An 18,324-nucleotide genomic window follows, 5' to 3' on the forward strand; every position below is an offset into this window, starting at 1 on the left:
TATTCTGCTATTGTTCCCTTCTAGAGTATTTTTAATTTCATTTATTGTGTTGTTCATCGTTGCTTGTTTCCTCTTTAGTTCTTCTAGGTCCTTGTTAAATGGTTCTTGCATTTTCTCCATTCTATTTTCAAGATTTTGGATCATATTTACTATCATTATTCTGAATTCTTTTTCAGGTAGACTGCCTATTTCCTCTTCATTTGTGAGGTCTGGTGGGTGTTTACCTTGCTCCTTCATCTCCTGTGTTTTTTTCTGTCTTTTCATTTTGCTTATCTTACTGTGTTTGGGGTCTCCTTTTCTCAGGCTGCAGGTTCATAGTTCCTGTTGTTTTTGGTGTCTGTCCCCAGTTGCTAAGGTTGGTTCAGTGGGTTGTGTAGGTTTCCTGGTGGAGGGGACTAGTGCCTGTGTTCTGGTGGATGAGGCTGGATCTTGTCTTTCTGGTGGGCAGGTCCACGTCTGGTGGTGTGTTTTGGGGTGTCTGTGGCCTTATTATGATTTTAGGCAGCCTCTCTGCTAATGGGTTGTGTTGTGTTCCTGTCTTGCTAGTTGTTTGGCATAGGGTGTGCAGCACTGTAGCTTGCTGGTCGTTGAGTGAACCTGGGTCTTTGTGTTGAGATGGAGATCTCTGGGAGATTTTCACTGTTTGGTATTACGTGGAGCTGGGAGGTCTCTTGTGGACCAGTGTCCTGAAGTTGGCTCTCCCACCTCAGTGGCACAGTCCTGACGCCTGGCTGGAGCACCAAGAGCCTGTCCTCCACACAGCTCAGAATAAAAGGGAGAAAAATAGAAAGAAAGAGGATAAAATAAAATAAAGTAAGATAAAATAAAGTTATTAAAATAAAAAATAAAAAAAATATTAAGAAATAAAAGTATTTTAAGTAAAAAGCAAAAAACCGGACGGTCAGATCCCTAGGACAAATGGTGAAGGCAAAGGTATACAGCCAAAATCTCACACAGAAGCATACACATACACACTCACAAAAAGAGGAAAAGGGGAAAAAATAATATATCTTGTTCCCAAAGTCCACCTCCTCAATTTGGGATGATTCGTTGTCTATTCAGGTTTTCCACAGATGCAGGTACATCAAGTTGATTGTGGAGATTTAATCTGCTGCTTCTGAGGCTGCTGGGAGAGATTGCCCTTTGTCTTCTTTGTTCGCACAGCTTCCGGGGTTCAGGTTTAGATTTGCCACTGCCTCTGCGTGTAGGTCGCCTGAGGGCGTCTGTTCTTCTCTTAGACAGGACGGGGTTAAAGGAGCAGCTGATGCGGGGGCTCTGGCTCACTCAGGCCGGGGAGAGTGAGGGGTAGGGATGCGGGGCAAGCCTGCGGCGGCAGAGACCAGCATGACGTTGCACCAGCCTGAGGCGCGCCGTGTTTTGTCCCCGGGGAAGTTGTCCCTGGATCCCGGAACCGTGGCAGTGGCTGGCTGCACAGGCTCCCGGGAGGGAAGGTGTGGATAGTGACCTGTGCTCGCACACAGGCTTTTTGGTGGCGGCAGCAGCAGCCTTAGCTTCTCATGCCCGTCTCTGGGGCCCATGTTAGCCGCGGCTCGCGCCAGTCTCTGGAGCTCGTTTAAGCAGCACTCTTAATCTCCTCTCCTCGCGCAGCAGGAAACAAAGAGGCAAGAAAAGTCTCTTGCCTCTTCGGCATCTCCAGATTTTTCCTCGGACTCCCTCCCGGCTAGCCGTGGTGCACTAACCCCCTGCAGGCTGTGTTTACGCTGCCAACCCCAGTCCTCTCCCTGTGCTCCGACCGAAGCCCGAGCCTCAGCTCCCAGCCCCGCCGCCCCGGCGGGTGAGCAGACAAGCCTCTCGGGCTGGTGAGTGGTGGTCCGCACCGATCCTCTGTGCGGGAATCTCTCCGTTTTGCCCTCCGCAGCCGTTGCTGCGCTCTCCTCCGTGACCCCGAAGCTTTCCCGCTCCGCCACCCGCTGTCTCCGCCTGCGAAGGGGCTTCTACTGTGTGGAAACCTTTCCTCCTTCACATCTCCCTCCCACTGGTGCACGTCCCGTCCCTATTCTTTTGTCTCTGTTTTTTCTTTTGCCCTACCCAGGTACGTGGGGAGTTTCTTGCCTTTTGGGAGGTCTGAGGTCTTCTGCCAGCGTTCAGTAGATGTTCTGTAGGAGTTGTTCCACGTGTAGATGTATTTCTGATGTATCTCTGGGGAGGAAGGTGATCTCCATGTCCTACTCTTCCACCATCTTCTCCAGCCACTGTATTAATTCTTTGATAATTTTCTCCCTCTGTTTTCTCGATTGGATGTTAGATCCACTGGATTGGCCTTTAAGTTTTATATTTCTTTTCTGTTTTTCTCCCTTTTGTTTATGGGAGATGTCCTTATTTTATTTTCTAACTCTTTTATTGGTCTTTTAAAATACAGCACTTCAATAGTTTTTCATAGTGCCCTGTTCCTATCTTATTGCCTTGCCAAACTCCCTCCTCCTGGATCTGACTTGATCCTGTTGGCTTTGTTTCCCACGGGACATGAAGCATTTACTTTGAAAAAAAGTGGAGTATGCACAAGTTACCTGGCTTCAGAACTGATGTCTGATGTACATCTGAAATGTCAAACCTGGACTCCTGCTTTGCCCTCAAACCTGCTCCACCTGCAGCCTTGTCTCAATTCATGACTTCTCCATCCTTCCTGTTGTTTACGTCAAAAAGTTACGAGTTATTTTTTATTCTTCTCTTTCTCTTATGACATATGACATCTAATCAGTCAGGAAGCCTCGTTGGTCCCATCTCCAACATATATTCAGAATCTGATCGCAGACCACTTACTCCTTCTACTTCTGCATCCCTGGTCCCAGCCATCATCACCTGGATTACTGTAATAACCTTTTACTCCCAGCATTTTATTATGAAAATTATAAAATATACAACAAAGTTGAAAGAATTTTACACAAATAGCTGTATTCTTAACACCTAGATTCCACCCTTAACATTTTACCATGCTTGCTTTCTCATTTATTACCCATCTGTCTATCCCTCTGTCCATCCATTCTGTGATAACCTTTTAACTAGTCTCCCTGCTTCATTCCTTGTCCCATGTGTTGTTCCCACACATCAGTCCAAATGATAATTTTGAAACAGAAGTCAAATTATATCTCTTCTCTGCTCAAAACTCTGCTGTGGCTGCCCATTTCACTATTACTAACTCTGTAGAATTTGTAATCCTCAAAAGGAAAATTGCCTTGGTAGTTTTCAGATTCCTGTGGAATTGTGAATTCATACTGAGTTTCTGTGTAGTATTACCATTGTATCACTGAGGATGGAATTGACTTTTGTCTTTTGGAGGAAATAGAACAAATGGTAGTGCTTGCTTGTTCTGAGGGCTACGATTAAAACCTTTAAGCATTCATTCCTGCCAAGGTAGTTGTCTTTCATCCTGCTTTCCATTTCAGCATATGGTGGGTGTGAATGTTTATAAACAAGACTAAGCCTGATCTTACAAGGGCTTTCCAAAATTAATTCTGTCCAATAGAATATGACTTTTTGCTTTGCTATTGTTAAAAATCCAATGGTTAAAGAAAAAGCTAGTGAAATGTGTTAGCAGCATGCAGAACAAAACTTTAAAATATATCTCTTGTTATATAGTGCATTGTCATGTGAAGGTGTAAAATGGAAGAAATGTTGATTGTGTTTGTAACTGATATGGTGAAGCCTTTTATAAGGTTTAAAATAGAGTTCACCTTATGGTGTTGTTTCTAAAAAAATTCAATGATCATTTTTATTTTTCTTTCCTTTCCTATGTTTGCTGGTTCCTCAGGGTTCCTCTTTTGTGTTTGTTTTGATCTCTTCCTTTCATTCTTGGAGGCTCTCCTTAAATGTCTCGTAATCTTTGGCTGTACAATCATATTCAAGAGTGAGGAACGAAAAAGCCAATCAGTGGAATTTCACAGCTGGGTGATTTGGCATGGAACTGACTTTTCTATTGAGGAATCCCAAATATCAATCTCTAGAGGTCTTTTCTAGGGGTTTTACTTTCTCCAGAAAAGCATCCTCTGAAATCCCACTTGTGGATGGAGCAAGGGATCGGGGCATGTGTCTGGCTCCAGTGCTTGTGGAGAAGGTGGGGTTGGTGAGGGCTAGGGGTCCCCCTGTTGAGGTGTATACTTGTCTAAAGTCTTGCTATTGGTCCTGATCTTCAGCACACTCAGACCTCTGTCTCATCTTCAACTTCTGTAGTATCTCTTGCCACCAATCCCAGACCTCTCTGGGATTCTTTAAAGATAGGGGTGGAGAAGCTAGAGTTAATAAGAAAGCCAGGAATCTTTGGTATCAATTTAGGAACAAAGTAATGGGGTCACGGGCAGAAGTGATGGCAAAAGGAATGAAGAGATATATATGGGGAAAAGCCCCCAAACCATTGCCAGTACTTGTAACTTAAAGATCTCTCTAGGTTTTTTTGGAGACTGGTGACATGGTAGTAATGAAGGCAGGGAACTTTTGCTGGGGGTATTATGAGCTTTAAAAATTGGAGTGTGGGTGCAAGGGCAGAATTTCTAGGCTAAAATGAGCTGATGAAAATTAAAAGTAATTACTTCCAGGCTTCCCTGGTGGCGCAGTGGTTGAGAGTCCGCCTGCCGATGCAGGGGACGCGGGTTCGTGCCCCGGTCCGGGAAGATCCCACGTGCCGTGGAGCGGCTGGGACCGTGAGCCGTGGCTGCTGAGCCTCCGCGTCCAGAGCCTGTGCTCCGCAATGGGAGAGGCCACAACAGTGAGAGGCCCGCGAACTGCAAAAAAAAAAAAAAAAAAAAAAAAAAAGTAATTACTTCCTGAGTGCATGTTTTCTAGATTTGTGCTGATTTATTAACACATCCAGTTTTGTGGCTTTGGAAGTTTTTATCCTTAAGTCTTTATACTCTACGTTTTAATATTGTGATTAGCTTTTAATTTTTACTGCTGATTAAGAAATGGGATAATCCTGATGAATTCATTTCACCGATTATAGTAAATACAATTTATATACTGTAGTACATCTACTAGAGTAAGCACAGCAATAAATGTTAGTTGCTACTTAGTTTTTAGTTTCATGTGCTTCACTGAAATCCTTATAAGATATGTATCCCTTTCTATAGCTGTGGACCCTGCAGTTCAGAGCATTTGGGACTTGGTCAAGGCCAACAGAAAGCTCTTTTAGGGAAGTGGTTACATTTACTTAAAATGCTGTTATCATGGTTAAAGTGGGTGGTTTAGCAGTACAGTTGGGATTGGCTGGGGAGTGACACTGCTTTGTTGTGAGGTAGCAAGTGCAGCGATATCATATCCAGAGAATTGCTACGTGTTTGTGTTCCAAAAGTGTGGTGAATAGTTAGGATTGATTGTTCTGGCATTTTGTGGTGATTATTAGAAAAATAAATTGCCTAAAAGGAGATAGAAGGGTGGATCTTAAAAATCAATGGATCTGGGAATTTACACCAATTGCTTCTGGTCAAGTGATGATGAAACATAAGTAATAACAGAGTTAGGAAAAGTTAATGGGAAACAGATGGAGAAGCTTATTATGGCAAGTGTGTCACCAGCTTTCTTCTGTGAGCTTGGAGGCAGATCAGAGTTAACAACTTGTCAGTGCGATGACAAGCTCTATAACTTAACAGGCAAAAGGGAGAGCCTTTAGAATTCCTAGCTCGACCGTAAATAACCTGGTACAGCTGAAGGACAGAAGAAAGAACAGGGAATTTACGCCAGGGAAAATGGTAATATTTAAACTAGTCTGTTAAAGAACTACCTAAATGTGTTTAGCATGTCCTGCTATGGTACATACACCTTCCGATCAAATTTTGAAGGTGACATAGAAGTCCCTTTCTCCCCATTGACAGTGCTTTTTTCAGTGCTGTTAGAACAGCAGGGCTCATTAACAAACTATCTACTAATGAGAAAGTGAGACCTCTTGAGCTACCGAAAAGGCTTTAGGAGTCCTTTCTAGAAATTTCTGACAAACCCAGAGAAGTTTTCTAATATTTTATTTGTGTCAAGAGAGTATTTTTCTCATTATACAGCTATAGATATACAGTTTCCATAGCATGTGGATTGGAGAGCTGACCCTGAACTAAATACTTTATTCCCCATTTGTTGTCATTTCACCAAAATAAAAGCAAAAATGTTTTTCTTATTGCAGCGGAAATAGGCTGCTATTCATATTCAAATTCATCATTTGAAACTTTAAAAATGAATATAAGCAAAAAAATAAAAATCACTAATAATTCCACTCATTAGAAATGATCTCTATTCAAATTTCACTTTTGAGTTGTAAAAATTCTAATCATAATAATCCAAAGTATATGCCAAGATTTCTTTTAAAAGGGAAATACTCTACTCTAGTGTTTTGAGGTTTTAGAGAAACCAGACGCATATTAAGATGTATTGCATTAGCAAACCACAGTTGTATCAAAATAGCTTATGCCATTTATAAAAGCACGTGTATTAATTTACATGGATTTTAAAAACACAGTTCCACATGATTCTACTTGCTCTTCGAATCTTTAATGCCACTACATTAATTCTTTACCTAATCTTTCGTACGTGTCTGAAGATGATCTATTATTTTCATTCTGAGCCCTGATGTTACATAATTGTATGTAACTTTTATTTGAAAAGGAAAAGTAAGGTGATGAGGACCGCCTGGGAAGAAGGGCTTGTCTGTGCTGTGATTCCACCTGGGCAGGCAGCCCTCATGCTCCCCACAGGGGAGTCGGAAGGCAAATGATAGGATGGCCCTCAGGATTTTGGTTGATAGACCCTTGTGACTGACTCACTGAGCCCCTGGCCAAGCTTCATTCCTCTTTCTGCCTTCCTTGCTCATATTCTTTCTAGCTTCTCAGTTAAGATCCTGAGAAGTCTCTCAAAGCTTGTCTTCTCTACTGTGTTCCAGTTTTTCATGGGCCCTATTTAGCAAGTAAATTCCTCTCTGGAGATGTCAACTGTTTCTCACCAAAAACAATTATGTTGGAAATGTCATCATACGTTGTCTTCAGTCAGATCCTCATGACCTCTGTAGCGTGTTTTGATAAATAATTGTACTAAGACAGTATTGGGATCAATAATCCAACACTTGCAATTGATTCAGTCTTCATAGCTTGGTTTTACTTTTTGTTTTAGTTTTTTGGCTGCACCACACAGCTTGCAGGATCTTAGTTCCCAGACCACGGATCAAACCTGCGCCCTTGGCAGTGAAAGCCCAGAGTCTTAACTGCTAGACCACCAGGGAATTCCCTGGTTTTACTTTTGATTTACATTTTTTAGAAGCTCTAGGAAATTCTTCAGTAAATAAAAAAATATATTTTACTGACGTCTTTGTTAATAAATTTTCACTGTTAAAAACAGAAACCTCTGAGACACATAAGTTATTTTAAGGTCTAGATTTTTTTTTCTTTTTTTTACAAATACTACTTTTTTTCCTACAACTTTAATATAGAATATAGTGGATTCCACATGCCAGTCGAGTCCAGGAACATTTCTTGATTCTCTGGTTATCAAATTGTTGCATATTATTCTGTTTTTATTTTAAGTTCTTTCCCCTACATTTGATAACTTATATTTATTTAATATTGAATGGCAATGAGTGGCCCTCAGAGACATTCTTATTAAATTCAAGGTATTACCCAAATAATGCTTACAGGACTATTTGGAGGGAGATGCTGTTTTATATTAAGTACACTCCTCTAATCACATCTATCTTCAGATTCAAGCGATAGGACATGCCTTCTCCTGTGCTTCCATAACACCTTCTACATATGTTTCTTAGAAGATTTCACTCAATATGTGTTTATCTGTCATTCTCAGAAGATTGAATTCCTTGAGAGCAGCATATAGCATATATAAATGCTTGCTGAGTAAATGAGTAAAAGAAGGAATTAATAAAATCTGGCTAAGTTTTAGCTAGCTCTAGCTGGCTCTATGAGGTACCAACCTGTATTGGCTAAGAGCATGGACTCTTGAAACCGAAACCACCTGGGTTCAAATCTTAGTTCCATCATTTATTAGCTATGTGTCCTTAGACAACGGTATATGACATTTGTGCATCTCAGTTTTGTCTTTTCAAATATGGGATAATTACGATACCTTACGTATCGTATAATTACGATGCTTAGAATAATACCTATATATAGTAAGTGCTATATAAGTGTTTGCTACTATCATTATTATCCTTTTATTTAATAGCCCTGGCATGGAATAGTGGGTGCCATTAGGAAATTAATTCTGGAATTCAGTTTTTCTCCCTGTCATCATGAAGAAGTGCTTTGCCTTCACTTTGGGTTCAGGAGCTCTCAGCATGGGAATGGGTAGTGGAGGTCTTTAGTACACCAACAACGGAGGACATTTGTACTTTTATCAATCAGCAGGCTGCCCAGGCTCATTGAACGATCAAGAAGCTTTTTATTTTGATTAGAATTGTATCAACTCTGTATAGGAACAATGTTACCTCAGGCAGGCTCTGATTCATCTTACTTCAGAGGATAAAACTAATTATTACTTGATAAACATATTAATTAATAAACATAGTTTATTTGGTAGGTGAAATCTTTAACAACAGTGATCCATGGGAGAGATGATAAAGGAGTTTTGGATGATAAACAGAGTGGGAAGACAGGATTGAAAGGTTTTCGAAGTCTGGCTCCAGCATTAGATGTTTAACGATTTTTGTTCTTTGCATTTTTTTAAGTGGTCTATTGGATATGACTGATTGTATCTAGCTCTTGGCCTCAGGTTTATTTACTTTTTAGTCTGTCCCCCCCCCCCCAACATTTTATTATGAAGAATTTCTAATATACAACAAAGTTAAAGGATTTAACAGTGAACACACATATTCAACACACAGATTCTGCCATTATTGTTTTGCTATACTTTGTTGATCACGTGTCTGTACACTTATCCATTCTTCTATCCGTCTCCTGATACATTTTATGTTTTTATGTACTTGGTTAAGTTTATTTTGCTAAGGAAGTCATCGTCTGTATGGGAGAAGTCAATGATTTATTCTCAGCCCCCAGAATACAAATAGTGGCATACACATACACGAAGCAGTACTTTTAAAGAATTGCTCAGTAAGAATTACTCTTACTGGAAGGATTCCTTAAAAGTCAAAGTGGGGGTAGAGAAAGAAATGTGTAGGTGGAAAAATAAGGGCTTAGGAAAATAATTCAGTATCTTAGATAACCCATGAAAACATTCTTTTTGATATAGTTTTTTAGTTTCACTTTGCAAACTATGCAGACCCAGTTCTTATTGTTTCCAGTAAATGGCAACAATCATGGAGCAGAAAAGGAACTAAGTTAAATGAAAAGCTTTAAAGAAAATCCTTGTATGTTGAGGCTAATAATATAATACACACAAAACCTAAGATATCAGTTCGTGTCAGCTTTACATCTTCTGGACAAATTATAAAATATAATTGCGTAGCTTTCCTTTTCACCGCTAGTATAGAATCTGCAATGCTAGCTCTTGTGGAGTTCTGCCTGCAAACTCTAAAGGGACTGAATAGGTCATAGGGCAAAATTTTGATTATGATTCAAAAAAGAAGGCGTAGTCACTTTGTTCCATGTGAACTAAGCAACACTTTCTAGAAAGCTGTGATTCTTTTGGAGGGCAGTTTCTGGTTGCTGTTGTTTCCTGGCAGTGCATGTTTACTGGAAATGCAGGGCTGCAGAGTTACTAATGAGCATTTATCCCTTCTATTTTTAGTTCACTTCTTTAACTGAGATGGACATGGTATAATCTCCATTGAGTCAGAGGATGGCATCTAGTCCTGTGCTTCCCACCGAAGACGAACAGGTTTCCTTGGGCATCGATGATCTCCATTTTTCATTGCAAGGTATTAAGATTGGGTGTGGTAACTGTGAGAACCTAACTCTCATCTATTCACAAATTGTATTGCTTTCTTTCTCTCTTATGGTAAAATATATACATGTATCTGTATTTTTCCAATTGTAGAATCTTTCAGTATACTTCAATATCTTTACTGCTATCTCAGCTACTTAGGAAAGTAAGGGATACCTGGAAGGAACTTGGTATCTCGGTTTCTCAATCTGAGTGCATGTGTTTTATTTGCAATGAAAATTAAATAGTTAACCATAGTTGCTTGGCATTGTTTGCACTTATTTTACATCTTTTTGAATGTACATCCTTATTTTGCCCTAATAAAAAGGAATAGTAGTAGTATTAAAAGTGAGTGAACTTTCAGTCCCATGAATTATGTGTGCCTTTATGCAAATAAGTACTGTCTGTATTTTTTTTTTTTGTATTTTTTTTAATGTTTCTTGGCAATATTTGTTATGTACTTTGAAAATTCCTTAGCCACTAGACTTTACACCTCTGTTGCATATCTTGGAGCTGAGTAAAGTCAGCTAGTGTAGAATAAATAAGGGTATGGCAAGTCTTTGAAAATATTTATGTCACTGTGTATTTTAAAGTAGTTGAAAGATTATTGACAGCATTATGTAACATTCTTAGAATGTTATTTAGAAGCCATAGCTTTTGAGTCACTATTTTTTTTATCTTTAATTTATTATTAAATTAAATAGAAGAATTGAAGTATAATAGACATATAACATTATATTAGTTTCAGATGTACAATATAACAATTCAGTATTTGTGTAGGTTGTGAAGTGATCATCACAATAAGTCTAATTAACATCTGTCACCATACATAGTTACAGAATTTCTTTTTCTTGTGATGAGGACTTTTAAGATCTACTCTCTTAGCAAGTTTCAAATATGCAGCACAACATTATTAACTGTAGTCACCATGCTGTGCATTATATTTATTTGTGTCATGTATGATAAAGATCCCCGAAAGACTTTCTTTCTGATATCTCTTTTTAATTAAACATGGTTTTGAATGATTAACTTCTTGACCTTGGGGTCAATGGCTTTTAAAAATAAATATCATGTAATTTGTATAGACTCAAGAAACATATTTTGAGGGATAGTACTTGAGGTAAGAATTTAAAAAATTCTCAGTAAGTGCATTTTTATGGTGTTATATACTCGTCATAAGTAGTTTGAATCAAATTTTCATTTATCGGAAAAAACCCAATGTTCTTATTTTTCTCTCAAGTTTTGGTTGAATATGAGTAGTAATTCATGTGCCCTAAAGTGTATCAGGAAGATAGTGCATCAATAAATGGTCGGTAAATCTAATTTCTTCCTTCCTTCCTTCCTTCCTTCCTTCCTCCCTTCCTTCCTTCCTTCCTCCCTTCCTTCCTTCCTTCCTTCCTTCCTTCCTTCCTTTCTTTTTCTTTCTTTCTTCCTTCCTTCCTCCTTTCCTTTCCTTCCCTTTCCTTCCCTTCCTTTCTCTCTTTATCTCTCTCCCTCCCTCCCTTCCTTTTTTCCTGAATCAATTGATCCTGATAAGTATTTATGTATGCATTTATTTGATTTTTTTCTTCCAGTTTTATTGAGATATTATTGGCATACAGCACTGTATAAGTTTCAGGTGTACAGCATAATGACTTGACTTACATACATCATGAACTGGTAATCACAATAAGTGCAGTGAACATCCATCATCTCAAATAGATACAAAATTAAAGAAACAAAAAAATTTTTTTCCATATGATGAGAACCCTTAGGATTTACTCTTGACAACTTTCATATATAAAATAGAACAGTGTTAATTATATTTATCATGCGTACATTACACCCCTAGTACTTATTTATCTTGTAACAGACTGTAACTAGACTTATTATGGTGATCCTTTTGAAATGTATAGAAATATTTAAACACTGTGTTATGTAACAGGAACTAATATAGTGTTGTAGGTCAATAATACTTCAAAAACAAACAACCAACCCAACATAGAAACTCACAGAAAAAGATCAGATTTGTGGTTACCAGAGGCAGTGGTGGTGGTGGAGTTGGCTGAAAGCAGTCAAAAAGTGCAAACTTCCAGGTAAATCTAATTTCTCATGCTGGCTCTGCCACTTACCAGTTCTTTGAACTTGGATAAGAGACTTTATCTTTTTTGTCTCAGTTTCCTCATATTTAGAATGTGGGTGATGATGCCTATATTGCACCTGTGCTTTGAAGATGAACCATAATGCATGCAAAGGGCTTAGCACCATGCTTGCCTGACATAGAGGAGGAACATAGAGTAGGAGCTCAGTAAATGCATCATAATTTCTTTGTAGATATTACAGTTAAAATCTTTGTCCCAAAGGATTTCTTGTCCAGGAGCACACAGCTAGAGTAGAAGTTGCATGGTGGGTAGGAAAAAATGGTAAACCAGATGTCTGGTTTTCAGTTTTGACATTTCTGTTCAATGGCTTCCCATCACACATGGGATAAAGTCTAGACTTCTTGGTGTGGCTCACAGGCACTTCCTGTCTGCTGCTCACCTTCCTCTCTGCCCTCATCTCCCACAAGCACCCTGTGCTCCAGCCCCATGGCTCCTTGAGGGGCCATGCTCCCCTGCTTGTGTGCTTTTGTTCAGGTGGTTCCCCCTGCAGCTCTCCTGTCTCCTTTTTCCACTGGAAGAGTCCAGCTCATCTAGGTCTCCTCTATCCCTGTTCATCCCGAACTTAGCCAGACTCGGCCCTCTCCATGAGCCCCACTCTTTCTTTGGCTGAGATTCACACTGTGTCCTCTGTTCTCCCATAGTACCTACTTTAGCACTTATAATAATAGTATAGGTGTTATATTTAAAGATGTTTTCTTCCCCACTGTAGAGTTTTATGTAGCATGCTCTAGCTTACACAGCACCCTTACGTACATTACCTCATTTGATCCTTACAACCACACTGTAAGGTAGATATTTTTATCTTCAAGATACAGAGAAGGAAGCTGTGGCTCACAAAGATGGAATTACTCCCCCAGAGTCACACAGTTAGTGAGCAGCAGAGCTCAGTTTTGACCTGGAGGATAGTTTTCTTTCCACTGCACCACAGCCACTCCGACATAGTTCAAAGAACAATTTGAAAGAGGGAATTTCCCGAACAACTTTCTCTGGAAAGTGCAAATAAATCTTAGCCTTACCCTAGTTAATCCATAGCAAACTTTTATATTTTTAATTTTTAATTTTTATAGCAATCTTTCACATCCTGAATATGGATGGGCATTTTCAAGTAACATTAATCTCAGGTTCACAAGTAGCTCAAAATAATTAGCAAATTACTGATAAATGAGTGTTTTCTTATAGCATGTTTTGAATTATACTAGGTTATACAATCTGCTCTACAGTAGGAGATGAGTATGGGCTGCTTGGCAATGGAAATGTGATATACATGTGCTGCCGGTATGAATGATTTTTCCTTCATGGTCTCTTTAGAGGAATATGCTGCTGGATGCATTGCTCTATAGGGGGAGAGGTGGAAAACCAATACTATACTATAGTCAGCTTTACACTGGGCAAGGGCTGCTCACATTAGCCAAATACTCTCAACTGAGGAGTTCCCATGACTGTAGAATGAAGGCTTAACCATGAAATGAATGGATTTCCCAAAGTTAAGTTCTGTATTGTTATCAGCAGATTTGTAATGATTCTTTCGGCCTGAGTTGCTGAAAGAAAGAAAGAAAGAAAGGAGGGAGGGAGGAAGGAAGGAAAGAAAGAAGGAACTTGTATGTATTTCTGAAGGTAACTTTGGTTTCATTGCACGGCTATTAGCTACGTAGACAAAAACATTGATAGACAATATTATGAACATTAGCAACTACTGAACTGCAGGCTGTTGGCAATAGTCTTAAAATCATTTGGCTTTGTACACCATGTAAGCAGACTTGTATTTCACAGAATTCACATGTGCTTAGTGATCCTTGGAGTAATATAAGTAAAGAGATTTTATGTCATATGAAAGGCTCAGGATGACCGCTCATAAGAAAGGTTTTTTCTCCTCATTTCAGAACCTTTTTTTAAAAGGAAGAAAGAGGCCTATTTAACTAATAATGCCTACTTTATTTTAGCCAAAAACTTATATAAGGTGAGGCAATTATGGCCATACCTTGACTGAGAATAATACGCTTAAGAAAAGATTAAAATGTCTGCATTGAAATGTGGTGAATCATTGTTGATATGCTATGAAAACAGGTATATTATGTGTGCAAGGCCAACAAGGCACCAGACCTAAGGAATCAGGCAGTGCTTTGCTGAAATTCATAGAGCAGGACAATAAACATCATTTATTGTTCATCATTTGTGTGATCTTTGAGAAAATGTCTTTATGAAGGGATTTGGCTCCGGACGCGCAGGCTCAGTGGCCATGGCTCATGGGCCCAGCCGCTCTGCGGCATGTGGGATCTTCCCGGACGGGGCACGAACCCGTGTCCCCTGCATTGTCAGGCGGACTCTCAACCACTGTGCCACCAGGGAAGCCCATATGAAAGGATTTTTAAAGGCACTTTTTGTAGAGAGATATTTGTGATCTCTTAGTCTAGTGAGGATAGTAATATTGAAATGGTTGGATTTTAGGGAGGAAAAAGAAATGACATTTGTGAATTTGAACAATTTGAGCAGGTTAATGTAAAAACTGGAATTTATTTTAGTTTAGTGCATTTTGTACTACCATGGATGGTCCACATTTTAAATAGATTATAGATATGAAAGTTTAAGCTATTAAAATGATAAATAAATGGTTGCTTTTAAAAATTATTTGCTTTACTGAGGTTTCCATTATAGAATTTCTTTACATCTTTCCATTGGATTTCTTACCTGGCAAAATAATAGATGCTTCCTTCCCTTTTATCCTAAGAGAATAGTAAGTACATATTTTGTCTGAAATAACATCTCTGCTAAGCTCTTCAGGTGGGAAAGGTATGTTCAGAGAACATTTCTTTGAGGTATCGGGCAGATACGATTATGGAAGCAGTAAAGGGTAAAGCTGGATGATACCACAGAGTTTTCAAGTTGGAAGGGACTTTCTTTGCCATTCCATTTAATTTGAGACCAAAGGAGGAATCCCTTCAGTAGGATTTCTGAGATGAAGATCCTTGAGGGAGTTGAATTCAAGCCCAAGAAGTTTGGGGATTTTGCTTTTAGGCAGCAGGTAGCTATTGGGTCTTGGGAATGAGAGGACAGGGTCCATGGTCAGAGTTGTGCCTTAGGAGATTAGTCTGGGTTTGAGGTATAGGAAGACTTGAAAGGGGTGAGAAAGTGAATTGGAGAAACTGATTAGAAAGCTTTGCAAATATCTGCGTATTGGGTAATGTTGGCATGGATTCGAGTTATAGCAGTGAGTAGGAAAGTATGGGACCGATAAGAAACCATTAAGGTGGAAGACTCATTAGGACTCTGCAGTTATTGACTATGCAAAATAAGGTGGAGAAGCTCCAAAGTTAGAAGCTGAGCTGCTTGAGATAATAGTGGTAGCAACTATAATGTCCAAAGTATTAACTTCCTTTTTTAAAAAAATAAATTTATTTATTTTATTTTTTTTTAATTTTTGGCTGTGTTGTGTCCGTTGCTGCGCACTGGCTTTCTCTAGTTGCGGGGAGCAGGGGTTACTCTTGGTTGCAGTGCGTGGACTTCTCATTGCGGTGGCTTCTCTTGTTGTGGAGCACGGGCTCTAGGTGCGTGGGCTTCAATTGTTGTGGCGTGCGGGCTCAGTAGTTGTGGCTCGTGGGCTCTAGAGCGCAGGCTCAGTAGTTGTGGCACATGGGCTCAGCTGCTCCACGGCATGTGGGATCTTCCCGGACCAGGGCCCAAACCCGCGTCCCCCGCATTGGCAGGCGGACTCCCAACCACTGCGCCACCAGGGAAGCCCCTTAACTTCCTTTTTATTTAGTGTCTTTTCACCAAGTATTTTAATAGCATCAAATAATAAGACCATTAAATACTATTTTATATCAATATGCTTAAAATAAATTGTTGTAGATAAAAAATCCTGTTTTCAAAGAAACTGTTGAGAACTTCCTATGTCATGGAAAGCTTAATAGCACGACACAGGTAGAGGGCCCATTTGAAAGTCAAATTAATAATGAGTGAAATTGATACCTGGAATTGACATGATATTTTAAATCAACTATAGTTCAATTAAAAACAATGAGTGGGGCTTCCCTGGTTGCACAGTGGTTGAGAGTCCGCCTGCCGATGCAGGGGACACGGGTTCGTGTCCCGGTCTGAGAAGATCCCACATGCCGCGGAGCGGCTGGGCCCGTGAGCCATGGCTGCTGAGCCTGCGTGTCCGGAGCCTGTGCTCTGCAATGGGAGAGGCCACAACAGTGAGAGGCCCGCGTACTGAAAAAAAAAACCAAAAAACAATGAGTGAAATTGACTGACTAGGCTGACTCATCTTGTGATATTTTAAGTGGTAGCTATGGCAATTTTGGACACTTTATACATTTCAGATTTAAGTTTTTTCTTGTTTTTTTTTTTGATGTGCACCATTTTTAAAGTCTGTATTGAATTTGTTAGAATATTGCTTCTGTTTTATGTTTTGGTTTTTTGGCTGTGAGGCATGTGGGATCTTAGCTCCCCGACCAGGGATTGAACCTGTACACCCTGCCTTGGAAGGTGAAGTCTTAACCACTGGACTGCCAGGGAAGTCCCGATTTAAGTTGTTTCATAATTTTATGTACCAGGAGCACATTATTTTGTTTTCAAAAATGAGGTAGGCCAATGGTAGCTCATTAGAGCAACAGCATCCGAATAGAGAATGTTATCATCAATTAGACAAAGGACTAGGAAGGAGTGTGTATTCTGTTACCTTTGCCACCACACGTGGAGTTAACTTTCATGCAGTCCTGCCAAAATGCTGGTGAACGGTTAACCGTCTGCACGAACCTGTATAAAACCATGTCCAGCCAAGTTACGGTGTTGTTTCAAACAATGCTCATATGTTTTATTTAGTGCTGTTATCTTCTAGATGACATATTTTAAAAGGTTAAAAAGCCCTTTATGCCTTCTGGGTAGACATTGCTTGGTAGGGCTGAGCAGTGAAATGTGAGTCTCTGTAGTTAGGTTATTACTCCATTTAAATTTATTCCTGATTTACTGAGTATCCATCTGAAGGGAGGCTTTCAATGTATGTATTCCTTTTAATAACATTAGAAAATATTTGTGTTCGTTGGGTTAGATTACAAGAATAATCATGTGATGTAACGTTGAATTTTATTCACTTGTTCAGTAAATACTGGATGGCAACCATAGGTAGGGTGTTAAGGATGCAAAGATGAATAGATTGAGCACCTGCAAGAGGCATGTAGTCCAGCTGTGCTTTTGCCTGTTGACATCATGTGAAAGTGACATCAACAAGTAAGACAAGTAAGAACTTCCCAGGAGTTTGTTTTCCTGCTGAACCCTCTGTCATTATTCCTTATCCTGGAGTTTCCTTTCATCTTTGGACATCTCTTGCTCTAATAAGCCATCTGAGTTCCTCTAAGTATGTTAGGTGCCCTGCATAGGAAATCTTGTATCTTTATTGCCAATGAAATTTCTGACGTGTTTTAGGCTTTCAGTAAAAAACCGTGTAATGAAAAACTGAGTGGCCATTCCACTATAAAGATATATATTAGGAGTTTGGGATTAACATAGACACACTAGTATATATAAAATAGATAATCAACAGGAACCGTGAAGCACAGGGAACTCAATCTTCTGTAATAACCTATATGAGAAAAGAAGCTGAAAAAGATGGATATGTGTGTATGTATAACTGAATCACTTTGCTGTACACCTGAAACTAACACAATATTGTAAATTAACTATATTCCAATATAAAGTAAAAATTAAATTTAAATTAAAAAAAAGAAAAAAATATATAAAGTATCCTGAATTAGAAAAATTGTTCAGTGTTCAGGGAAATCAGACAGGATGGAAACAAAGATTTCTTTAGACACGAGGCAGTGAGGTATGTATATGGTGTTTAGGGGCTCAGTAGTGTTTTAGTATCATGTTTCTGAGAGAAATTCTGTTCTACCTTATGACAGTGAGTGAATGAAACTGTGAAGACTGAGAAAGAGGAGTGGATTTAATAAAATGCTTCTGGGTAGGATTTCTGCCCTTTTGCACCTAGGTCCCCAATGTGGGATTTTGATGGAAATGATGAATGAAGAGTAAGAAATATGCAGACAGTATTTTTGCTTCTTTAACCAAGGCAGACTGCTTTGTTATTATGAATAAAAGCAATATCTCTGGGTTTCTTTGTTTTTTTGCCAATTAGGTGATTATTACACCCGGAGAAAATAATCAAGTTATAGTCCTTCACCAGCTATCAGTGCTGTACTGTCCCAACAAAAAAGCTTCCAGAAAGTTCCTGATATCATAATAGCTGATACTGTCTTCTGCTGTGTTTTTTTGGAGGATTATTTGCCTTCATATTGTAAAGCTTCACAATCTTAAAAATATTCCAATTAAATGAAAAACAAAATAGCTCTGGAAGCAGTGAATGATG

At 39.2% G+C, this 18,324-nt stretch overlaps 1 protein-coding gene across 3 annotated transcripts in view; it reads left to right on the top strand.

Moving 5' to 3' along the window:
• The first annotated feature begins 9,682 nt into the window (after positions 1 to 9,682).
• Positions 9,683 to 18,324, top strand: part of SYNE2 (spectrin repeat containing nuclear envelope protein 2) — a 271,795-nt gene continuing 263,153 nt past the window's right edge. For all 3 annotated transcript variants that reach the window (XM_030855184.2, XM_030855186.2, XM_030855185.2), the window contains exon 1: positions 9,683 to 9,814. In XM_030855184.2, coding sequence (XP_030711044.2) covers positions 9,736 to 9,814 — 79 coding nt within the window. In that variant the 5' untranslated portion in view covers positions 9,683 to 9,735. The remainder of the gene's footprint in view (positions 9,815 to 18,324) is intronic.

The sequence above is a fragment of the Globicephala melas genome, chromosome 2 (genome assembly GCF_963455315.2).
Source record: "Globicephala melas chromosome 2, mGloMel1.2, whole genome shotgun sequence".
Classification (NCBI taxonomy): Eukaryota; Metazoa; Chordata; class Mammalia; order Artiodactyla; family Delphinidae; genus Globicephala; species Globicephala melas.